Below are 26,237 nucleotides of genomic sequence, written 5' to 3' on the forward strand. Positions count from 1 at the left end.
GCCTATTTTACAGTCCAAGTTAGTTCTCTTTTGCTCTATTTTATAGCATGATTAGCAAGTTTGAATTAGCTTACTTTTGCTCTATTTTATAGCATGATTAGCAAGTTTGAATTAGTTTTCTTTGCTCTTATCACAGCATGTTTTAAAAGTTCAAACTAGCTCTCTTTTGCTCTATTCTAGAGCATGATTTGTAAGTTCAGATGTGCTTTCTTTTCCTTTGTTTTACAGCATGTTTAGAAAGTTCAGATTTGCTTTTCTGTTGCTTTGTTTTATAACAAGCTTAGAGAGAGTTTAGATTTGTTTCCCTTGTATTGTTTTTATATAGCATGCTTAGTTAATCGTAATCCTACACTTGTTAGGTATATCTAAAGGATTCCAATAAACTCTAATAAAGGATTATGAGAAAACTGAGAAAAAAGAAAAAGACCAAGGTCTAGTTAAAAAGAGATAACAAGTAAACTAAAGTAAGAGGCTAGTACCCAACTTCCAAGGTTGTCGTTAAACAAATCCAGGTGACCAATTCCAAGGTCTTGGCCCTGGTAAGACCAAGGTCTTTACCTCATAGGACTAGAGGCTCGCTACCTCAGTCACTATTAGAGAGCGCGCAAAATAAAGATGGTACTAAGCCTGGGCCCAAAGAAGAAAAAAAGAAAAGAAAAGTCAAGAAAAAAGAAGAAAGTAAAAGATAGAAATTAAAAGATTAATTTCTATTACAAGGATATAAGAAAATATAATAAGTTTTATGCTTAGAATAAATAAAAAGTTAGTTTCTTTAATTCTAAGCTTACAGTGTTCATTTCTTATCATCCTGTTAGATCGTGAGCATGTTTAGTATTCAGTTTCATTTTTTGTATACCATGAGCACATGCGGATTTGCTTTAGCATTTCAGTTTCAGTATTATTGCATTACTTTTTATGCGCTTCGAGTTTTTGTGAGATAGATTAGTACTTACTAAGCGTTTTCGCTTATAGATCTTTTTTTTTCTTTCCTCCTACTGCAGATAAAGGAAAAGCTAAGATATGAAGGGAGATGACAGGATGGTGGTGATGATGAAGGTGTGTGATGACTGCGACTATGGAGAGATCCAGAGAGTGCTAGCAAACTTACAGGACCTAATGATTAGAGTTTATGCTTTAGTTCTTTTCTTTAAATACTGTTATGAAGTTTATGTGATTGTGATTGAGTTGATTCGTATTGTAGCTTATTTAAGTCCTATTCTGGGAGTTGTGTTTAGTTCTGGTTGCTAGTCTAGTCTTTTGGTTATAGTATGAATTTATTACTGCGTGGTTGTGAATAAAATGTGTCCCAGCCACATGTGGCTGCGTATATATCTTGTGTATTATAGATTTGGTCACCGGTACAGGGGAGACTCTGCCGAAATTTTTCTGTAGGAATTCCTCTGAACCGTGATAAATCCAACTGACTCTAATAATAGCGTCAGTGACACTAGATAGAGAGTTGTAGTTAGGTAACATTCGCCCTTAGAGAGTAGAAGTAAGAAGGGTGGGTTGTTACAAATTGACCTAACTCTTCTTGTATTGCAATTACCCAGTAAGGCTCAGAAAATGCATTATCTATAGTTATGGGTTCAATTTTGGATATTAAGGCTATTTGACTTAGGTTCTTAAAGGTTGATCAAGTTTGAACTCTTAACTCAGGATTTCCTATGATTTGATTAATTAGATGATCTGGGTATAGATGTATTATTTTTGGGTTGATTTTTACTATTTGTTCAAAGCTTTGGGTTTTCACACATAAAGTAGGAGTTAGACCAAAATTTGGTTAATAGAATTTTCCCAGATCATCTCATCATTTCTAGATTATCAACAATGGTTAGTTTATGGTTTGTGTGAGATGATTTTGAGTGTTTAAGTTTAAAATTTTAGGTTTGATTAATTTGAATATTCATTAATATTTAGTCTTAATATTATCTTTAGTTAATGAGAATGATTAATCTCGAATTAAATTTTAATAAATTTCAAATTTAAGTTTTAATTAATTTCTAATTTAATTTTAATAAATTTTTTATTATATTTTAGTTAATTTTGAATTAATTTTGATTTAAGTTTTAATTCATTTTTAATTAATTTTTATTTAAGTTTTAATTAATTTTGAGTTAACTTTTAATTAATTTTAATTTAAGTTTTAATTAAGATTGAATTAAACTTTAATTAAGTTTTAATTAATTTTGAATTAACTTTTAATTAATATTGATTTAAATTTTAATTAATTTTATTTAGGTTTTAATTAACTTTGAATTAACTTTTAATTTAAGTTTTAATTAAGTTTGAATTACTTTTTAATTATGTTTGAATTAATTTCAAATTAACTTTTAATTAACTTTGATTTAAGTTTTAGTTAAGATTTGATTAATTTTTAATTAACTTTTAATTAATTTTGATTTAAGTTTTGATTAATTTTTAATTAAGTTTTTATTATTTCCAAAGTAACTTTTAAATAATTTTGATTTAAGTTCTAATTAAGTTTAAGTATTTTATTTATTGATTAAGATTAAGGAATTATATTATTTAATTATTTCAATTAGTTTGACTTATTAAGAATTTGTGAAAATATTGTTTAACCCTTCTTAGATTCAAAGTGAACTTTGGGTTCATTAGGAAAGTGTTTATAGGGTAAATTTCTAGACAGTCGTGAGTCACAACAAATATCATTAGAGTAATCATATCTGCAATAACTTCCCAAAAATGATCAATCCAAATAACTTGATATTATATTTTGGTCTAACTAGCTCATGTTTGACTGGAATAGCTTCGGTCAGATCCACTAGGTCCAGTGCACTAGGTAGAACATATATAATTCTGCCTAGATATGCCTTCGACAAAATTTCCTTGGCGTACTATCATCCTAATCCATTTCGATGCTATGTTATTAGGGTTTGTTAAATCTTTTTAACTAACCGTTCCAATTTAAGTAGGAAAGTAAATCTAAACCTATGCATGCATATTTGATCAATCAAATAATGTGAATAGTTTGTCGATTGGCTCTCCCTGAGTCATAACTTAAATATGGTCTATCTAATAAATGGATTTGGCTCTCCCTGAGTCAATACTGATTTGGTTCAATTTGTTTAATTAAACATGATTTGGAGACCCATACTAGTATTGGTTTTCTTACATTTTGACTAAGTAAAGAATAGTATGATTTGCTTGTTTGTTTTGGTTTGTAACCGAGTTTGGATTTGTTGTACATTGCTCATTGCGATCCAAATATCATAATTAGACATTTGGATTCCAATTTAAACTTTTCCAACATCTTCTTGAGTCTCTCCACTTAACCTTTCAAGTTAGAATTTTCTTCCTCAAGTTTTGCAACTTGAGTTGAAGTTTTAACTTGAACTTGGTCAATCAAGTGTCTCAAGCTAACTTGCTCCTTAAGGTGATCCATTTCCTTAAGTAGTAATTTATTTTGTTCCTTAGACTTGGTTAACTTTTTAAACAAACATTTTATAACTTTAAGTTTGACTTGGAAGAAAATATTACACTACAACAAAATCGCTCATAGACATCAGTGGAACAACAACGGTTTTAGGCTAAAACCGATGTCTTTGAGTATTTTACATCGGTTTTTCTAAAAACCGGTGTCTATGAGCGCAGATTTTAGCTCATAGACATCGATTTTTTAGGCGATGTCTATGAGCGCCCCTTTTTTCGTTAATAGACATCGATTTTAACATCGGTTTTTAAAATCCGATGTTAATGAACCCAAATAAAATATTTTAATTTTCCCCACAAGCCAAAATCTGCCTAAGTGTTTTCCCTCCAAACCTAAATCTTTATCCCGCCCCTTCCTCCGCGCGACCATCTCTCTCGCGATAACCTAAACTGAAACCTAAACCTCCAACCATCCAACCATCCGACCATCTCTCTCAGCCTAAACCTAAACCTCCGACCATCTCTCTCAGCCTCATCTCCCTCTTCCCCTTCTTGAATCTCTTCCCCTTCTTGGATCGACGCCCTTCCTCTCCCGATTAGGATCAAAACCACCTGCTTCGATCCTAAGCAAAATCGTAGTTCCATTCTGCCTCCTCGTTCGATCCTCTCTTCCTCCTCCTCCTTCCTCTCTTCGCTCTTCCCGGTTAAGATAGGGGCCGACAAGATCCGAACAGCTAGAGGACACCCACGACCACCATGGCACGGTTGGTCGGCAACATGAGGGAATCCGAAGGAAGAGAGAACAACACCGAGATCTCTGATCTTGTGTAAAGGGGTCTCCTTCTTCTGAAACAAAGAGATCGAGTGCAGTACAAGAATAACGAAGTATGTCTGCCTGTTAAAACCCTAAAATTGCAGGCATAAAGGCTCTCCATGCTTCATTTTCTCCTTCTCGGCCTCTTCGCTCGCTGGGTACACGGTCATCTTCAAAACCTCTCGTTTCCTCTTTTCATTCTACTTAATCGTTTGATTGCTAAAGGTTGAGGATGGGGTTTGGGGTTAACCTCTCTATAAAGCGCCGAAGCCTTTTCTTTTCCCCCGACTTTCTCCTCTGTTCTTCCTCTGCTTCTCGCGACTTCGGACTTCACGCGACCGAGACCTGCGATTTCTTCTTCTCTCGGTGGCGCCGGCGAAGAGCGGACCTTGGAGCGTTGAGAGGAAGAGAGGTTAGTTACAGCCGAACCTTCTTTCTCCCTGATCCCTTCCTCCCTTCTCTGATCTCGGTGAACAACGGCGACGGATCTCGATCGGTGGATTTCGCCGGCTGTCGGGAGGGAACCAAGGGCATCGGCGTTGGATCAGGCCAGCATCGATTGTTTGGAGGAGGTAACAACCATTGTTCCTTCCCGATCTCTGTCCCTGTTCGTTGGCAAGAACAAGTCGTTGCCCTAACTTCGATCTTGGAGGTAAGGGTTTGGTTTTGGTTGTGAATTCGAACCTTGATCCTTTCTAGTGTTGATTCAGCTAGTTCTTTCTGGGAAGCAGAGACTGGTATTTTGGTCCCGACCACCACAACTCTGTTGGATCGATCTCTTCTTCGTATCAGTGATCGTCTCCGGTGATTGAAGGGTGCAGAGGTAATGAGGTCGATCTGTTGTTGTTGTTAACAGGTTGTTTTGATGACTTCTTGTTATTCTTTCTTCTTGATCCGGCTAGTGAAGATGCACTATGTAATGTTCTGTTTGTAGGGGATTGAGGTACGGTTTAGTTCTTGTTCCTTACCCTTGTGCGATCATTAGTTGCAGTAGATGTTACCTAATGAATCCTGTGTGTTTTGAGCTGGATCCACGGCAGAGTCAATAAGAATTTGTTTGTTCTGGTGTTGGAGGTTAAGGGTATGATGTGTTACTAGTTAACAAGGATAAGAGTTGTTATATTGGGTAATTGAATGTTGTAAATAAAGATTAACCTGAATCTGAAATGGTTTCAGTGACATTTAGGTTTCATGTTAGGTGATTATGGAAGATTGTAACCTTGAAGATCTAATGGGAATTTAGATATTGGATGGTTTAGGTTAGAATATAAATTTAATATGGTTATGTTAAAAGAAGGGAGCCGTACCTATGGTTAGCGTTTCTTTTGTATGTTCATTTCCTCCAGGTTTTTGTAATTTAATTTCCACCCTCTAGGGTTTTTTTTTTAATTCAGTTTTTGATGCCTAATTCCACCCTGCTTCTTTCTGACATACATTTACACATTGTTTCAGAGGATGCGATGTGCTTATTTTAGATACTGGATTGGGAAGTGCAGAGAATCAAGCAAGGGTCAAGGAGTTGCTTCATGTGGAGGAATCAAAACTAGAGGAGGATGAGGGTAAGTGTTTTTACTCATAATATTATTTTAGTTTCTGTTCAAATCAGTTGGCACTCGATTCTGTGCTTTAGGAAATACCACTCCAGCAGTGAGATGGGTTCAAGATGATAAATATGATTGCATCCGATTAAAGCATTGCAAGGTGAGCTATATTCACTGTGTATCCCCCCTTCAGAGTACATATGTATCTGTATAGTAATTAATTTTAATATAGGCACATCAAATTACCTTAATTGTTTCTGGACATAGACTTAATCCTTTGGATTACTTTATTTTAATTGGTAGAGTATTTGCCACTATAATTTATTGCATCCACAAGGTTTGCTTTGGATAGCCTGCTCAGGTAGAGTATTTGCCACTATAATTTATTTTAATTGGTAGAGTACTCGGGGGCTAAGTAGCCCATGGCAGCACTTGTTTTGAGAGAGGAGAAAATGGCATCGTCTGCTAATAGTTTGTGCAGGGCAGAACTGGAGAGTAGGGGGTTGAAATGGCGGTCAATGAGGACTTTTGTCGATGACATGTTTTGATGGAGCAAGGAGGGCTTGCTAGGTTTGTCGCTGTGGAGATATTCCATACCTATGTAAGAATCAAACAAATTAGGATTCCTCAAGGAAAAGTGCAAATGTAGTTAAATGACAAGATGAAATTCCATCTTAAATGATCAATGTTTGTTGCTGTTGTTGTTACAGTAGTATATTCATTATGATAGCTATCTGAGAAGGAAAATAAATAGTCATATAGGTCAAGTAGAATACCTTTAGCAATGCCTTTGATGATACAAACTCTTACAGACCAATCAAGGACCTTGTGAATCTCATCGCATTTGACATCTAGATATTCCGACAAACTCCCATTTGCAACAAAATCATAAATGAGGAAACACTCTCCTCTTGCTCTTGAATAACAGAAGCCCCTTAATCCAACTAGGTTCTCATGCCTTAGCAATGTCAATGCCTTCAAACCCATGAGAAACTCAGCTTCCTCTGACTTGCAACTAGTCTTGTTGATCCTCTTCACTGCAACCTCCGTTCCATCGCGTAGTATCCCCTTGTATGTTGCCGCAAAGCTGCTTTTCTTGCTAAGTAAATTCACCTCCGAAAAGTACTGAGTAGCACATTCTATCTCCTCCAAGTTAAACCTATAGATCTGAGGAGCCTCTTGAGATGACCCGATACTGCTCCTCTCATCGGTCATTGGATCCCAGCGGTTGGAGTACTCAAGGCTAATGAGTGGAGAAGCAGTTTGATATGAGCACTTAGCAGTTGGATCAGTGCTATTGAGGTCATTTGAACCCCTAAGCAAACCACTACTAAACTTTTATACATTAGTTTATCTTTTTCAATCTTATAAAAGTGCCATAGTCCTGTTAGGGCACATGTTGTCAGCTTTCATCCTATCCCTGAAGCCATAAACTGGAGTCTTGGCAGTCACATAGGCCTGGAGCAAAGCTTCATATTGCTTCATTCTACCGACATAGCCCATCTCCTTCAGCCTTCGAAAAATCTTTAACAGCTTATTTTCTGCATAAACCTTTAACATAGTGTTGTAGTAGGTTTCTAAATTAAAACTGTCTATAATTTCTAAATTACTTATAAAGCTATATCCTTTTATGTCGACTTATAATTTATTTTATTAAGATTTTTGAACTTACGCATCACCTTCAGATTTAAGTTAGTTACTTTATTTTCATTGTCTTTGAAGGACTACTGTTATTATATATTTTCCTGGTTTCTTGTCATGGTTATTCCTTATCCTCTATCCTTTATGTACTTTCTTTTGCTTTAGATGCTAGAACAAAAAGCAAACTAATGTAACCCAGTGTGCTGATGTAGTTGCTTCAGAAATAAAGCATGGTTAAAGATCCCCAGTAGATGATGCAGTGCTCATTCCTTGCATAAACAAATCCAAACACCAAGCAAGGTATATACAAAAAATACAATGAAGGTCATCTGTAGACACGTTGGAAGGTTTCATACCAAAACATTGTAGTCGTCACCAAAACCTCCAAGGGTCCTTAAATGGGGGAACATAATTTTCCGTAGGAGGGAGGAGACGAAAAGATTCTACCGTTTTTTGAAGTACAGGGCCCAACTGCAGAAAAAACCCAACCGTTCAGAATGTTACGCATTTGAAAGAATTTTAGTTCTGAAACTGGAATCATATGATCCTGAAATCAGGGAGATAATAACAAGTTGTTTTTTTCCTTGTTAATAACTTCATTTTAATAATTTTTCCCAAGTCATGCTTTGCTTTACAACCTAACCATCCACAAGCATTGTCAAGCCTTGGCAACATATATATACATGGATTGGTAAGCTTTAGAAATGTTTGATGACAACTGTGCGGATAGTTTATTTTTGTTCCTTAATGAAACTTCTCTTCATGCAGTAATATGATGAGTGTTGCTGCATCATTCTATAAGGCAATTTTAGCAGTTACAACAGGGATATCTGTGCCCTTCAACAACTTGGCTATTATATACAGGCAACAGGTAGAGTACTATATCTGCCTTTTTCATTGCTAGTTTCAGAGTTACTGCATATTGCCTCATTTAATAGAAGAAAGTCATATAATTTGTCTATCATCTTCTTTGTTGTCTTTGCCCCTAGTTGGAAATTGATAGTTCTCTTGTATTACAATAGGGAAATTATGCAAAAGCGATAGCCTGTAAATTTGATTGGATTATAGTTTTATATTGATTGGATTATAGTTTTAAATTTGATGGAATGCTTGCCTTTATGCACAGAGACTATGCTTTGCATCGGAAGTGAATGGCATCGTTATCCTTCTTCATTTTTTATGCCTTCGTACATTAAGGAAGCTCAATGGATAAATGAAGGATTTAGGGGTCTTCTCCCATATCCTTTTAATTCAAGTTTGGGAGGCATGACAACTACCCCACCTTATTTCAATGACAAGAACAAGGGTTCTCATGGCCAATATGTGTCTATTAATGGGATTTTCAATGTCTTGCTTACCACGTTAATCCTACTTCTGATTGGATTTGCAGCTTCAAGATATCAAACTCTACACCTTCTATATGGAGCTAGATTTGCAAAAGCCATATCCAACTCGAGGAAGTGACTTATTGACATGGGAGGTAGGTGTACCTCTTTAGTTCCGCTTTTAACCAAATATCCCTATAAAGATTCATTTGTGTGCTCTTAACAGATCTATTCCTACAACGTTGTTATCTAGGATTAGCATTTATTTTATTAAATGTGATTTATGCACCTATAATTATTCTGGTGAAGTTAGCATTCTATTAAACTAGATTATGACCTTTGCAGAGAACTTATTGGTAACCAAGGACTTTGTGAAGATAGCAAATTTTGGCCTTGCTCGTGAAGTTCATTCGAAGCCACCATTCACAGAATAGGTTTCAACACGCTGGTAAGCATGTTTATGACAAGCACTTGTGATCTTATATTTTTTATTTGATACATGTACACATTTGTTTTAGTTATTTGACATAGGGTGGATTTTTGTGTTTTTACAGTTTACAAATCTCAAGTACTCCAGAGTTGAAATTGATGAAATGCAGTTCGAGTGGGCTGAATGCATGCTAGATTACATTTGAAGTGTGGTTCTACCTTGATGTGTTAAAAAATGTTCTACCTTGATTTTGATATCTATTAGTTAGCTTTTGATGTAAAAAGAATGTTTGGGTATTTTATGGATATTGTTGTAAGAAAATTATTTATATAATTTGTGAATATTTGTGTATTTTATGGATATTATTGAATGAAGAATATTTGTACAATTTGTGAATATTTGTGTATTTTTTTTTTGTTATTGTCGGTTTTAAAATCAAATCTGTGCTGTTAAAAAAAATACATATTACATCGGTTTTCCACCGATGTAAAATCGGTGTTATAAAGTAATATTACATCGGTCATTTACCGCTGCCAAAACTGGTGTTATTAACATACAATATTACATCGATTTTACACCGTGTATGAAACGGTGTCGTTAAGTGATACTACACCGGTTAATAACCGATTCGAAAACCGGTGTCATTAAGTGATACTACACCGGTTTTAACCCGATGTCTAAAATGACAGACTTTTAACATCGGCTTCATAGACATCGGTCGAAAATCAAATAGACACCGGTGGAAAATCGATGTCTATGAGCGATTTTGTTGTAGTGTTACCATATTAGACCTTTGGAAACAAATAAATATTTGTGGCTTCTCTCGGACTTGACGTCAGACTCGGACTCATACTCTTCCTCAAACTCAAATTATTCATTTCTTGCCATAAAATTAAGGTGACTCAAGTTCTTTGGTTCGTCTATGTCGGATTCCGTAGAAGACAATTCGTCCCAAATCACTTGGAGAGCTTTCTTTCTTCTTATGGATTTTGACTTCTCCTCCTTCCGATTTGGGCACTCGTGCTTGTAGTGGCCCTTCTTGTTTCATCCATAGCAAGTCACTTTTGATTTGGTTTAATTCTAGTTGATTGGTACTTTCTTTATGCTTCTCTTGAACTTCTTCTTGATAAGCATTCTTCAAACCATGTTTACCAGTTCTTCTTCATTGAAATGCCCACAATGCATTTTGAGGGAAGGTGTTCAAGGTACCTTATTGTGTCACGATTTCCCAAGTGATGTTTGATTAGGTGGAGATCATTGAGAAAGTCTTTTGAGTCATGCGTGCAGTTAGGTGGCAGTTTCTCTAAGAAGCATTTTGATATTGAATAGATTAGCTGACAAGAGATCTCTTTTCATTACCTTAGAGTCGTCAGTTCCCTCATACAATTTCAACAAGAGATCCTAAAGTTCTTTCGTATTCTCATAGGGTCTGATTCGATTTAGTTCCTCCATGGTTAGGCTACACTAGATGGTGTTTATTGTTAGTACAGGGAGCACCAGAAAATCGAACCTAAGTTTTGTAACGACCACCCTTCTTACTACTACTACTACTCTCTAAGAGTGACCGTTACTTAACTACTGACTCTACTTAACTGGTATGATTAAATCCAAATGGAAACCCTACCGAAAAATTTCGGCAGAGTCTCCCCTGTACCGGTGACCTTAAACTGATATACATACAAAGTATACATCATCCACAGGCGGCTGGAACATATATCAACAACTCACGCAGTAAATAATTCAAAACAAAAGAGAACTATATTACTCAAGATCCCAAATAATCTACTATATCCTAATAACATCAAAATAACATATATCATCCCAATTACTAAAATGCGGAAACTTAATAATGAAATACAACTTCTTACTTCCTAATTTTCTTATCATCCTAAATAAAGAATTAATCTAGACAAATCCTTAACTAAGTCCCAAGGCTTCCATAGTCCTAGCATCACACATCCTTCGAACACCTCCTTGTCGCCTTCCTTTCTATATCTTTTCCTTTCCTGTATCTGCAGTAAGAGGAAGTGCAATCTATAAGCAAAATGCTTAGTAAGCGCTATCTAACTCACAAAACACGAATGTGCATGTATACGAAAAGAACTAGAAACTGAATGCCTTAAAAGAAGACATATAAAGCTGCTCATGTCAAAAGTACTGATACTAGAAATAAAACTGCTCATGCATAATCAATAGCAAAGCACTATAAACTGTATACTCATGATATACAAGGATAAAACTGCATGCTAGGAATAAAGCTAAACATATGAAAGCTGCTCATCTAATAGGTAAACATGAAAACTACTCATCTACTAGATAAACATGGTAGAATAAAGAACTAAACTTGCTGATTTTTAGAACTATATGAAACTTATTTCATTTGTTCTAAACTTATTCTTTAATACTTTATACTTATGTAAAACTTATTTTACTTGTTCAAAAACTTATACTTATAATACTTCAAAATAATAATCAACTTCTTCTTGGGCCCAGGCGTAGTACCATCTTATGCGCGTTCCCTTAATAGGTTGGGGTAGCGAGCCACCAATCCTAAAAGAGCAGACCTCGGTCTACCAGGGCCAAGACCTCGGAATTGGACACCTGGATTTGTTTAACGACAACCTCGGAAGTCGGGTACTAGCCTCTTCTTAAAAGTAAAATACTTATAATCTTAATTACTTCCTCTTTAAATGCCTTGGCATTTTAATAGGCACCTTGTGTGCCTAAAACCCCTAAAGTCTTGACTTTGGGATCTACTTAAGGCCTTGGCCTTTTCTTTCTTTTCTTTATCTTTCTTATACTTGTTAATACTTCTAAAAGAATGCTTCTTACAAAACTAAAATGTTTAAACAAATTCTAACACTGAAATGCTTAAACAAAAATCTGTATACAAAGCTTAACATAAATCTGCATGCAAAGCTTAACAAAAATCTGCATATTAAGCTTATTTAAAATCTGCATACTAAGCTTAACAAGATCTGCATACTAAGCTTATCTAAAATCTGCATACTAAGCTTAACAAAATCTGCATACTAAGCTTATCTAAAATCTGCATACTAAGCTTAATCAAATCTGCATACAAGCTTAATCAAATCTGCTCACTACACTAACTAACTTCTGCACTTGAAAGCCTAATAAAATTCTGCACTTGTAAACTTAATGAAATCTGCATTCTAAACTTCATAAAATCTACACTACAATTGGTGGATCCCAATTAGAAAAGTCTACATCAGAAATCTATCCGAATTTCCAATACAAAGTCTGAAGAAAACAATTCACAGACTCGATTAATCATCTTCTTCCTCCCTTTGTGGTTCACGGCAGCAGAAACAACCAAAGCACAAATCCAAACTCAAACCTCCAAAGAAAACTCACTGTCTACTAAATCCTTCTATAAAAATTATGTAAATCTCGTTTTCTTATTTTTGTTTCTCTGCTCTGATGTTCTATTGTTACAAAACATAACTGCGATATCTTTGTGACAATCTGCAGAAAGTTAACAAGTACAGGACTAGTCTTTAGATCAATCAAGCTGGCATATGCATTGGCAGGTCTGACCAACTTCGGAAATAGAAAACTTTCAAGACTCTATATAAACTGATCTTCCCATTAAGGTAACAAAGAAGTCTATGTTTGAAAAGATAACTATAAGGGATGTTCTTTTTTTTTTTATTGCAGCAACCCAAGAATCTAAAATCTGAGGTGCTACACCATGAAACTAAACTACATGCCCCACTTAAAACCAATAGCAAGTGAAAATCTGCATATGCTCACAACAGCTAAGGAAAACCAAAACAAAGAAGTCAACGCTGCACCACCAAAGGAAACTCTATACAGCAACTAAAAACAAATCTGCACAACATGTTCTCCTTCTTGTTATAGTACGTACCTTTCCTATCAGATTTTGCTTGATCTATAGACTTGTTACATGTTCATTACGTGCAAAAAATGCTCCGATCCCTTCTTTTATAAAACTTCATATGTACTTAACTCAAAGCCGAACCACTCATCTTGATTTCATTTGTTCCAAAAGCAAAGAAAGAGGGCTAAATCCCTAGCAACTAAATTCTGTACACTATGTTCCGAAAGCAAGGAAGAAGAACCAAATCCTTAGCATCAAATTTTACAACATGCTTCGAAAATCAAGGAAAACAAGAATCCGAGAGCTACTCTTACTGCAGGTGAGAGCACTTACATTGCTTCTTGAACTCACAACCGAACGCAAGGAGGACTTCTAGGTCTCGGAGCTCTGATCGGAAGACTCAAAATCGCGGCTCCTCCTCGTGCTCCAGACTTCTCCTCGTCGAGAGGAGCTCGGCAGTGTGAAGAATCCACATAACCTTGCCTTAGCCGGCCGCCGGAGGAAGAGCCCTAGCTTCGGCTGCGATTTCGCCCAAGCAGGAGCCGACGCCGTCGCCGCGTGCGAGAGGAGAAATTTTGAGGGAAAAGAAAAATAATAAATCCCTCTCTTAACTTATCCTTTTATAACCTAGGGTATTCTGTTATGGCTTAAGAATATTTCGTGCCTTACTCTTTCACGAAACATCAGCGTGCGCGCTTGGTCCGCTGGAAAGGCGAATTCCCGAAGGTCTCGGGTTCGAGCCGCCCTCGGCTCCTTTTTATTTTGGTATTTCTGTTCCCAAAAACGGCTTAATACTAATTTGGTTCATATATGATCACAAAATATCCGCAGCACACTTGGTTAACCCGGTTTACTTAAGGTTTGACTTAACCCGAGGTCCACGTTTCGAATCTTGACTTGGACATTTTTTGTCAAAACTTCCTTCGTTTAATAAAAATATTAAACGACCTCCAAAAATTACATAAAAATACTCTAAAAATTTCTAAAAATCCCTAGAATATTTCTATAGCATTTCTAAAAATTTTTAAGAACTTTTAAAACTCCTAATGAGGAAAATTGGGTTGTTACAAGTTTTGATTATGAAAAAGGGTTCAAAGATAAGGTTACTTATTGTCTAAAAAGTGTGAATGGGCTTGCATGAAAGTCCTAAGTGTTCTTAAGCAAAAGTCCTAGTGGATTCTAGGCAGGTAGAAAACCTTAGGGGGAGGTAATCCTAGGTTTTAGGGGGTGTTAACCCTAGGTTATGGAAAATCCTAGGGGGTGGTAACCCTAGGTTATGGAAAATCCTAGGGGGAGATAATCCTAAGTCCTAGGGGGTGGTAACCCTAGGTCAACGAAGTCCTGGTCCGGGGGACTGCGCGAAGACTTGGCGGATTGAGCACTTTGGGCGAAATCCTATAGTCGGAGACTCTAGGTGAAAATCCTGGTGGTCGCAGACCAGGTGAAAGTCTGGAAGAATCGTGGAGCAGATGTTCAGCATGAAGACCTGAAGTCTCGAGTGCTGAGCAAAAGTCTAGTCGGTCTGGAGGACCGGTCTGGCAAAAGGTAACTCTACTGAGAGGAGTAACAGTAGACGTCGATTCGACTTAGGGGTTTTAGATGAAATCTGAAAGTTAGAACCGGACAGCCCGAATGCTGTCAAAAGTTATATATTACTTTACTATTATTTACTATTATTTCCAAGTCTTGGAACATTCGTTATTTCCTATTGTTTGAGAGATTTCTCTTTAATATGACCCACCAAGAAGGTTACAGCACAGCACACCCGCCTCTTTTCTCTAGCTAAGACTTTGGCTACTGGAAGGGTCGAATGGAGTACCACCTCAAGACGCAAGTTGAGATGTGGATGATCATCCAAATAGGCCTCATGCTCCCACTCGACGGCCCTGGAAAACTAGTATCATGCGAGAACTGGGACACAAATATGATGAAGAAGATCAAGGTCGATGCCAAAGCAACATGTACTATATAATATGGACTAACCAAAGAAGAGCTGAATTGAGTCGATCCGTTTTCAAGCGCCAAAAATCTATGGGAGAAGCTAATCGAACTGAATGAAGGAACTTCTGACACGAAGGTAAGTAAGAGTGATTTGATTTTAAATAAATTATATAATATAAAAATACAGGATGGTGAATCGGTGAGTCAACTACACGCACGTATCCAAGACCTTCTCAATGGTCTCCAAGAAATTGGTCAAAAGGTGGAGAATCGCGACGTCGTCTAGTATGCACTAAATGCATTTTCAAGGAACACTTTGTGGGCATTCATAGTAGAGGCTTACAAAGTTTCTAAGGATCTTTCCTTAATTAGATTAGATGAATTATTTTTAGAATTCAAATTATATGAATAGACTAATACACCTTCGGTCAAGAAAAGTATTACCTTTGTTGCAGGTATAAACATGATAAAGGAACAAAAGTCAAGAGCTGAACCAAACTTGAGCCCGAAGATGAATCAGAGTCAAAAGATGCCGATGATATCACTACCGAGCTCATCAACCTTGTATGAAAATTGTACAAGAAAAAGAAAGGCTTCACCAAACACGAGATCAAACAGATGATCCAGTCAAAGACAACACAACTAAGTCGAAACTCAAAAATGAAGTTTGAAGTCACCTGCTATGGCTACAACAAACAAGGACACATCAAGGCAAACTGCCCAAATCAGAAGGAAGCAAGGAAGTAACGAAAAAAGAAGGCACTACAAGCAACATGGGATGAATCATCATCGAAAGACTCCGACAGAGGCCTCGAACAAACAAGCTTCCTCGCACTACTAGCCCGAGAGCAAGTCATCGAATCCGAGACCGAGGCAGAATTAGAAGCTGAGTCTGAGTGAAGTCACGGATCTGTATCTGGTTCAGAAGGTTCCCAAACCAATGTAAGTATCTCTTTAATTAGATCACATAACTTAATTTCTTACTTATCGAGAAAGTTAGCTAAGTCCAATCTCTGGGTCAAGTCACTCCAAGAGGAGGCCAAACCCCTCAAGGAAGTAACTAACCCAAGCTCCTTGACTGAATCGAGTCAGACTGGAACTTCAACTTAAGTCCAAAAACTTGAGAAAGAAAATTTCAGCTTGAAAAGTTAAGTCAAGGAACTGAAGGATACATTGGAACGATTCACCGTGGGTTGTGCAGCTGTGGCATGTGCAAAGTTGCACGGCAACACTAGCGCATAGCTAGTGTCGTGCTCGAGCTCGAAAAGGATAGGGAGAGGACATGACAGACATGTACGAAAATAGGACGCTAAACACGTGAAAGTGTAGCGAAAAACATCTAGTTCCTCCAGAAGATCCATGCGAAAGGAAATCATATACTAAGATTTATATGAGAGGGAGTTATACTTTTGTTGTGTGACCTTTGTAATCTTGACAGCAACATTTCTTTAGATGCGGATCTTAGTGTGATCAAGTGTTCACGCCTCTATGGTATCCACATGAACAAGCCTCATTTGTCTCACAAATTCACAAAGTGGAGAATAAAACAACCAAAGGTTGTGCTCGCAACCCTTCTTGGGAGTTTCGGCTAAGTGGAAGAGAGGAGGAGGAGGAAGAAGAGCAAGAACACCAAAATTTCATCATGAAAATAAATCCAAAAATCCCTTTTTATAGATTTATGAAATTGCCTCATACCTTAATATCAATAGCCTTAATTGACATTAATATTTGTCTTCATCCAATGAATCCAATGCATCCAATGCATGAGTAATTCAAATTGTTCACTCTTCATCCAATGCAAGCAATGCATGAGTAATTCAAGTTGTACACTCCTCTTTCTTCATAAATTCAAATTCATGAAATCACTTAATGAGTCCAACTCATTAATCATCAATCCAAATGAGTCTAATTCAAATTGGACTCAATCCAATAGTTGGATTCAATTGAGTCTAACTCAATGAGTCTAATTTGAATTAGATTTAATCCAATGATTCATCATATGAATCCATCTTCATTAACTTGTGCTTTATGTGTGACCTAATGTTCTTGTAACATTGGCAATGTATCCAAATCAATATTTAGATATATAAGTAATAAGTGGCATCTAGCAAGGCATTATTGCTACCCAAGTGATGAGAACGTCGAGATCCGACTTAACCTTTTCATAACTATTATCTTGTATGATTCAATCCTTCTATCCTTGATATCTAGATTGATTAATGAGGCATAGAACGTGTTATCCTCTTATCAATTTTTGTGTTTCTTGATCTCTAAGTAGATACACTCAATCAAATAAGTTTAATATCGCATATTGACTCATTTAAGAATGACCATGTATTCTTGTGTCCTACTAATCAAGGGGCACACAGATATCACTTCCGTTATATGGAAGGGATATCTCTCATCTACATCACTCACATCCCTCCGTATAACTTATTGCATACCCAGTGATCGACTTTATGGTCTACCCTGTTACGGGTGACGTTTGTCGATACTAAAGTATACAACTCCTTATGTAGGGAACCATAGTAACTTCAGGTTTAAGGACTATTCATACTAATAGTCACATGAGAATGTTTATGACACTCATATAATGATCCATGAAACATTCTCATGGCAGGTCATTCAGTATATATTCTCTAATATATACTCATGTGTCAACCTGATATCTCATATCCATGACTGTTGAGATTAAGTTATCCATTGACCTACATGTTAGTCTCAACACATTAATATTGTCCTTGCATATTAATGCTTGACTAGGAATAGTTAAGAGTAGTGTTCTATGTATATCTTCAATATCTCACTATCAATTCATCCAATTGATATGTTGTAGATTAGAACCTCCTACTCTAGGACATTATTATGCTTATTCATTTGGCACTAAATTGAAGTAAAGATAATAACCAACTTTACCTTTATTAATAATGAAATATGATACAAAAGGAGTCTTTTACAATCATTTCATAATTTATACTAGGACTAATACTAACAAGATGATCACCGAAGATCTCATGATGGAGAAATCACCTGAGATCAAATGAATCTACAGCATCAGCGGCATGCGATCGATGGCGAACTATGGTGTGGTCGGCGGCATCGGCCAAATCGGGTAGCATAGACACAAGGAAAGATGAGGGATCGGTAGTGGCTATGGCATCACTGATTTGACCTCACACGAAGGGGTGACAGCGTCGAGTGGCATTCTAGTACCGACGAGAGTGGATCAAGAGAGGGGAAGAGAGGTTAGCACGGCTCGAATCTCCCCTTGCTCGACCAAGAGACTACCCACGCAGATGCGATAATTCAAGAGGAGGAACGATCACCCGACGAACTCGATCGATGGAGGAGAAGGGATGTTCAACCGACAGAGGATCGAACAACATCGGCATGATCAGTTGCCTTGTGGCATCGACGTCGGGGAAGAAATGTGATCCCTAGAGGAAACAAATCGGGAGGCTTAAATACTTAGGATTTAATTAACTTAATCCTAAGTTATTTCCTAATCAACTCCCACTTATTGGATAATCTAAACAGGCTTTCTGCTAGCCCAATATGTCCATCCTCCCAAACGTGTTATACGGACTCCGTTTAAATCCTAAAAATTACCAAAAAAGTCTAGTAAGATTATTTCTCCAATGATGTTATTATTTAATTATTATTTGAGTGTCGTATCTTACATCCGTTCCTCAAAGAGGGAACAGTAGGCATCGATTCAACTTAGAGTTTTCAGAGAAATATGAAAGTCTGAACCAGATAGTCCGAAGGCTGTCAAAAGTTATATATTGCTTTACTATTATTTTCTATTTGTCTAACTCTATTTTGCAAGGAAACTAATATTTTGTAGGATGAAATTTCGTCCTTGATTCGATTGATCGAACCTCCAAGCAAGCAAAGTAGATTTTCAGTCAGCTAATCGGGTTCGACTGAAGAAATGGTCGACCGAATCTGGGGTTCAGTCGACCCAACGGTGGATAGGCATCAATGTGGTCAGGCCAGGTGGATCAGATTAGATAGACCAGCAATGTCAGCGAGATCGGTTGACTGAATGACAGAAATAGTCGACTAAACTAAGACTTATCCGAAGAAGCAGAAGTTGGACGGGAAGCCGAGCCAATTCAGGCAGGATCGGTCGATCGATCAGCGACAAGTCAAACTTGATCTCGAGATCAATGGATCTGGATCAGGTCTAGGTTGGCTATAAAAGAAGGGATTGACCAGTTGCTTAAAAATACATTCTAAGATCAAGAAAAAATAACTGCTATTCTCTTCTACGCTGCTCTGACAATCGACCATGTACTGTTATTCTTTATTATCAGTAAACCTTGTTGTTAATACTTAATCTTTTGTACTCTTTTTTGTAAAGAATTTACGAATTGATAGTGGATTGCCCAACATAAACGATCAATGATTGTGAGCCTTGGAGTAGGAGTCGTTACAGGCTTCAAGCCAAGTAAAACTAAAGGTGTTAGCTTTGTTTTACTTGTTCTTTATTCCACTGCGTTATTTTGTGTTTTTTAAAATGAGTGAAAAATCTAGAAGTGTTATTCACCCCCCCCCTCTAGTACGCATCGATCCTACATTTATGACCTTGTAGTTCATTTGTGCTTTCTTGATCATTATTGGAGTCCAATCTTCCAGCTCTATAGGCTTTCCATCTTCCATTGGTGGTATGTATCCCTTTAGTATAGTAAACCAAAGTTGTATGTCAGACTTGAGGTAGCACTCCATTCTATTTTTCTAGTAGCTGAAGTTTTCTCCCTTGAATAGTGGGGGATGAACCATATTATAGCCCTCTTGGTAAGAGTTAGACATTTATGCACAAAAGAATTAACAAAAGAATATTTCCAGGACTCTTGTCTTGGGATTAACATTGTGAGATACGAGAGAAAATTATAACTAAAAGGAAAAACTCTTTTAAAGAAATAAAAAGGTTTTAAAGTTGCTCGAAAAACTGTTAAGTAAATTCAGAACAACCTTACTCTGATATCAATTGAAAGATTGTGTAGAGACAAAAGAGAGGGTGGTGAATATCATTCATTTAAAAATCTTTTCTTTTCGTGTCGATTCGTAAACCAAATATTAAAGTAACAACAGAAGTTAAACTAGAAAAGATAGACAAGTTCGGTTACTTAGTTCGAAGCTTGTGGTGACTCCTATCCCAAGGCTCATGATCCTTGCTCACATTATTCAACAATTCACTAATAGTCTTCTTTCCAAAAACTTCAGAGAAGAAGTAACTTGCACAAATGATGAATAGGATAGTAACAAGCTACTATCTTAACAAAGTAATGCAAGCTTTAAAGTATACCGACAAAGATGAAAAATTGAAGCGCAGATCATCAAAGAAGAATCATAGTAGCTTGCACACGAAGCATAGTAGTAGTAGCAATACGAATAGAGAGAGTGAGAATGTTGCTCAGAAAAAGTTAATTATGGATTGAATCTCAAGGCTTTCTTTTATAAGCTGTGTTCGATCTGCTAAAAATAAGTTCGGTCGAGTGAACCTGTCGGTTGATCAATCTCCCTATCAGTCTACTGAACACGCATCCTTTCTTCTTTATCGAGATCCGATCTTCACTCCATTAATTGAATTTAATGTTCTGTCAACTGATCACCTTGATCGGTAGACTAATCAGTCTGATTTCCTTCTTTATTGAGATTTGATTATGCCACTATGTATTCTAAAATAGGTTCGGTCAACCGAGCCCTGGGTTTGGTCAACCGATCCACCTGACTTCCATCTTTGCTCTATGCAATATGAACTCTGCCACATTAGCCTGGTTCGGTTGACTTAACCTCCTGTTCGATTGACCAATCATTCAGAATATACAAAACAGGGTTAGATGCATATTATATAAAAGATATCCCTGCAATAAAAAGTTAACATAGAGATATGATGCATAAGTAATAATAGACAGAAAAATCTATCTTGATCTCAACTTGGAAACCTTCCAGTTTCTTCAGTTAGATTAGTAATCTAGGGTTTGTCCCTTCCCGAGACACGACCTCCCTGTCTCTCCACTCTAATTACTTACCACAACCTACCTGTCAAAAATCGGGTCCTCTAGACCAGTTTGGACTTCAGCATAGCATCGAATCAGCTCAGCAGGACTTCCCCTCAATATTGGGTCCTTTAGACCTATCAAGTCCAACTGCCAAGTGTCAAGTCCATGAACCACTTAAACTTTTCTACCTTGCTTCCACAATCTACTAAGACTCTCCTGCTTAACTACGACTAAGGCTTTCCAGGTTGAATAAATAGCATACACACTTAGTCAATTCATCATATCACAAAAAGACTTAACTTAAATATTTTGACAATATCAAAACTCAGGTTCAATTTTGGTGCATCCTTCACTAATAGTTTGGACTTTCTATAGTCCTAATTAGTGTCTAATCATCCTGATCGACTAAAACTTTCCTACAACACTAAGTTAGAATAATAGATATAAAATGGTAAAGTAAACCAATGTTAGCAGCATTCATGATTCGCTATTTTGGTCGACCGCGTGCGGTCGACTGGGAACCTTTTGGTCACACATGCTTAGAATTTACTCCTCTAAAACTTTTGATCTGCTTAACCTTCAATTAGAACTAGTCACTTAATGGACTTCTCACCACTGTCTAACCTCTAGTTAGGACTTTCACTTGTCTAATGTCTAGTTAAGGCTAGTCACTCAGTAAATTTCTCACCACTGCCAAGCCTCTAGTCACCTTTGTTTGGATCGAAAGCGCTAGAGGGGGGGGTGAATAACATTCGTGGCTTTCACTCGTTTCAGATTCGTAAAACTCGATGAATAACGAAGCGAAAATGAAACAATCACACAGAAAGACACAATGAGTTACTTGGTTCGGAGCATGTGACGACTCCTACTCCAAGGCCTGCGATCGTTGATCACTTTCGGTGGGCAACAACTATAATATTATTTAACTAAATACAAATGAAGTATAATTAAATATGGAAAAATATACCGACAACAATAGAAATCGCAGATTCAGAGCTCCGGGTTATCGGTGTCAAGTCGTAGCTTTGTCGGAAGGTTTCTTTAGCAGCTCATAGCAGAAGGGTTGCTTATCAATTGATGAATAACACTGTTGCTCGAAGCCTCCTTTTAAATAGTGCTGGAGGCACCTCAAACACCACCCAAGGCGCCTCCAACACCCCGAGTCAGCTGCGTGGATCAGCGCTGAAAAAGTCTCCTCTGATCCATTTGAAGGCGCCTCCAAGCTGGTCCAAGGTGCCTCCAAGCTGCGGTCCAAGGCGCCTCCAGCTCCGTCCGAGGTGCCTCCAGCTCCTCTTCGCAACCAGCTAACACTCTACACCCGAGGTGCCTCCAAGCTCCATGGAGTCGCCTCCAAGCTCCATGGAGGTTCAAGGCGCCTTGAACACTGTTCATCCGAGGCTTGCCTTGCTCATTTGTCCCTGCAAAGCATGTTAGTTCACCAAACACACACATATCCTGCAAGACAAAGTTAGCCTACATAAAATATAGTACAATCAGTAAGTGACAGTCGTCGGACTGTCCGGGTCTGACTTCGGATCTCCGACCGAAAATCCTAGGTCGACCCGACGCCTACTGTTCCCTCTACGGGAAGTGCGTCCTCACCTACTCCCCTCAGGAGAGATTACTTGATGCTAGTACGGTCCTCCAGACCTGACTGGACTTTTCGCCTAGGGTTACCACCCCCTAGGACCTAGGGTTGCTGCCCCCTAGGATTTTTCTCCACCTAGGGTTACCACCCCCCTAGGACCTAAGGTTCCCCCCCTTAGGATTTTCCTCCACCTAGGGTTACCAACCCCTAGAACCTAGGGTTACCACCCCCTAGGGTTTTCCTCTTGCCTAACCGCAGCTAGGACTTTTGCCTAAGAATACTTAGGACTTTCCTGCAAGCTCAATTAGACATATTAGATCACAAATAAGCTTAACTTTGAATTCCTTTGCCATTATCAAAACAAAGGTTTGATCGTCGGATGCTTCCCACACCAACAATCTCCCCCTTTTTGATTATGGCAACTGAATTTCAAAGTTAAGTAAAATAGACATATATCTGATCTTCAAAGTTTAAGTAAGAGATATAAGTAAGCTTAAGTAAATAGATTCAAACGCAAGCCTAACTTAAGCTAACATATATTTAAACTTAAGGCTCCCCCTTAACAAGAGCTCTCTTTAAATTTTGAATTTTGCTACTCTCCCCCTTTGCCATATATCAAAATAAACAAAGGAATAAGAAAAATGGCCTTAGAAATTTAACCAAAATGGAAAATTTAACCAAAATGAAAAATATTTCGTTAAATTTTGAAAAAGCCTTTTCAAAATAAATATTTTAATAATCTTTAGAAAATATTCAGTTAAATTTTGAAGGAAGCTTAAGAAGGAAGAAACTTAGTTTAAAAGGTTGAGTCCTTAAAAGTCTATGACAACACTTATCTTTTTGAAATTTAATCTTTTTGCAAAACTTTTAGCTAAGTAAAAAGAATATATGTCATAAATTATTTCAATATTGAGATATAACTTAGCTAATCAAAACACTTAGTTAAATTTGAAACACAATCACTTAGAAGAAATTTACTTTGTAAAACATTTAGCTAAGTAAATGTTAAAGATTCAGAGAAAATCTTTTTAAGATAGCTTTAAAGGATTAAGTTTGAAAAGTAAAAGTTTGAAATAAAACTTTTCTCAAAATTGGCTAAGTTTGAAGGCATTTGCTAAGAACATTTGAACATGGCTGTAATAGTTACTTAGCTAAAAAATTTTAATAAGTCTTTTGAAAAAAAATAGCTTTTGAAAATACTATCAGAAAATATAGCTAAATTTGAAAAATACGTAGCTTGATTTTGAACTGAAAAAATTCTTTAAGTAAAGATAAGTTTTGAAAGATAGTTTGAAAGAGGGAGGAGCTTAACTCGTACAAATTTAATTAAGGCATTCATTCAAATTCAAGTGGTCCTAAAGTCCAAGCATGAGTAATTTTGAAAATTGAAATTAATCATTTAATCCCCTAGGCCAAATGTCTAACTATTAGCTACTAACTACTTACCTAGAAGGTAACAGCTTTCATTTGGTTAGTTATGTTAAGTTGAAAATCCAGTTAGATTTGACTAAGTCAGGATCTGTAAGATACCGCAAAATTAAATAATAAATATTATTAGACGAAAAATCTTATTGGATTTTTCAGAAATTTTTAGGAATTTTTCGGGATTTAAACGGAGTTCGTATGACTCATTTTCCGGGGATAAGATTATTGGACGGAGAATACCCATTTAAATGGGAATTGATTGAGGATTTAACTTAGGTTTAATTAATTTAAAACCTAAGTTTTAAATTCTTTTTCCTCTTCTTCTCTCCTGAGCTCTTCTCTCCACGAATTCACCGATTCTTTTCCCCGATTTCCTCTGCCCGAAACCCCTCCTCTTCGGCGATTTCTCTCCGAGCAACGCCTAGCACGCCACCATCCACTGGCACAACCATGGTCAATCCTCCTTCTATTGAGCACTCTATCTCCTCCATCGATTGAGCTCGTCTGGCGATCGTTTGTCCTCTACCATCTCTGGTCGACGCATCTCGATGCCACAAAGCCCAATCACACAGGCGATTTCTCCGAGTGGGAGTCTTCCCAATCCTCCACCGTTGTTGATCGATCATCGACACCATGCTCTACTCCTTGCGCCAGGGGAATCTCATGCCCTAGCTTTGGGCATCGCCACCACTTCCCAAGCCCTAGTTTCGGTTCAATTGACGCAACCTTCTTCTTGATTGGATTCTGTCGTGGATATGAGGGATGACCACCTGAATCTCTCCAGCTTATCTATGCTTTGGTCAGTGCTTCCATTCTTGATTTCTTTTGGAGTTGATGTTGTTTCGTGTGGTTGCGACTATAGAGATTTAAGGTTTTGCTTTCTCTGATCTTGCTAGCAGCTAGGCCTACTATGCCCTAGTTTGGGATCGGGATGGATACAGAACATCAACAAGGCTGGTTACTCAGATTCTTGGTGAACCGAATGTTGATTCCTTTGATGCATCCTATAGTAGGGGATTCAGTGGGAAGAGAGGTGGCTAATATTGGAGGTAAGTTATCAGTTAAATGTTATGAATCAGGAATTAGAGTTAAATTATTGGTTGTGGTTATATGGATATTGAATTGGGATGTTTGAATTGAAAGGTGCAGTGGATTTACTATGGTTTCGGCTATGAGTTTCCAACAGGATACGACGTCAGTTCTTCAATTGTGGGTCAACAACAATTCATCCAGTTTTAGGTGAGTTTTGAAGTTAATCTCATGTCTATACTTGGTTGTGATAAGTTGATTTGTGATGGTTATTTGGTGAATGATTTATGTAAATGGATACATGATCGTTATTGGTATGTGTTGGATTGATTGGGGTTTGTATTGGGTTGGAATTTGTGGATATGGCGATTGGTTGATGTGGATTGTTATGTGATCATTCTTAGGATCATTGGATTGATTGGTGGATTTAGAAGTATTTATGATGAGTTTGGATTAGTGTTTGATTGAGGATGAATTATGTGAGATGGATTCAAGATGTGTTGATTAATGAGTTTTGGATTGATTAATAGATTGTGGATTATGTTTGGATCTAGGAGAAGTTGGATTGAGGATTAATTGGAGGATTAATTAGAGATCAGATTTGGTTGGAGTGATCCTAATTGGGTTAGGGCTTTTATTTAGCTGTTTGATTCATATGAATTTATCTAAATGAAATATATGTATTGATTTATGCAGGACTTTGATGTGGGATGTTCATCACGATGTGGGATTTATTTTATCATGATCGACAGATTAAAGGCAGGTATTTCTTCCTTGGCCTCTATGTAGATTTTCTTGTACTTAGTGCATGGATATTATTGGATGAATTAGGCTGCTTTATCTTATATCATGATCGGTTGCTGTTTTTCCTGCATGATACTTATGCTTGACCCTTGTGATGATCTATTTAATTCATATAAAGTCTCCACTCTTGATACCTACTCTGTTGTGATTACACATGTAGAGTATGTCTTGTAGGGATTGTCGGATTGTTGGTATTACCATGCTGATTAGGTATATTATGTAGACTGAACATAGGTGCGTATGTGTTATAGGAGTCATCTTGTTGATCGTGCATTTACATGTGGTGTGTACATACGTATTTGCCTTGTATTTTTGGAGGAGTTGTGTTGATTGTAGGTTTGTTGTATATACATGTGTCTGATGTGTTTACCGGAGGATTTATCTTGGTTATACCTACGTTGTAGGGTGCATACGAGTATGGTGTGTTCAGGTGTCC

General features: G+C 37.2%; 1 protein-coding gene and 2 long non-coding RNA genes across 3 annotated transcripts; 2 read left to right on the forward strand and 1 right to left on the reverse strand.

Moving 5' to 3' along the window:
* Positions 1–4,949: 4,949 nt before the first annotated feature.
* LOC122039583 lies at positions 4,950–5,868 on the forward strand. Its single transcript, XR_006128250.1, has 3 exons — positions 4,950–5,030; positions 5,660–5,766; positions 5,838–5,868. It is a non-coding gene; the product is annotated as an uncharacterized LOC122039583 (long non-coding RNA).
* Positions 5,869–5,980: 112 nt separating this feature from the next.
* On the reverse strand, positions 5,981–7,041 carry LOC122039585 (probable serine/threonine-protein kinase At1g01540). The gene is made up of 2 exons (XM_042599140.1): positions 6,525–7,041; positions 5,981–6,345 (listed from the first exon to the last, which is right to left on the reverse strand). Exons 1-2 carry the CDS (start codon positions 6,961–6,963, stop codon positions 6,137–6,139), a joined length of 648 nt encoding a protein of 215 aa, XP_042455074.1. The 5' UTR covers positions 6,964–7,041; the 3' UTR covers positions 5,981–6,136.
* A 1,670-nt stretch (positions 7,042–8,711) lies between these two features.
* On the forward strand, positions 8,712–9,327 carry LOC122039586. The gene is made up of 3 exons (XR_006128251.1): positions 8,712–8,869; positions 9,060–9,162; positions 9,269–9,327. It is a non-coding gene; the product is annotated as an uncharacterized LOC122039586 (long non-coding RNA).
* Positions 9,328–26,237: the final 16,910 nt, after the last annotated feature.

This window comes from Zingiber officinale, chromosome 2A (assembly GCF_018446385.1).
Source record: "Zingiber officinale cultivar Zhangliang chromosome 2A, Zo_v1.1, whole genome shotgun sequence".
In the NCBI taxonomy this organism is placed as follows: Eukaryota; Viridiplantae; Streptophyta; class Magnoliopsida; order Zingiberales; family Zingiberaceae; genus Zingiber; species Zingiber officinale.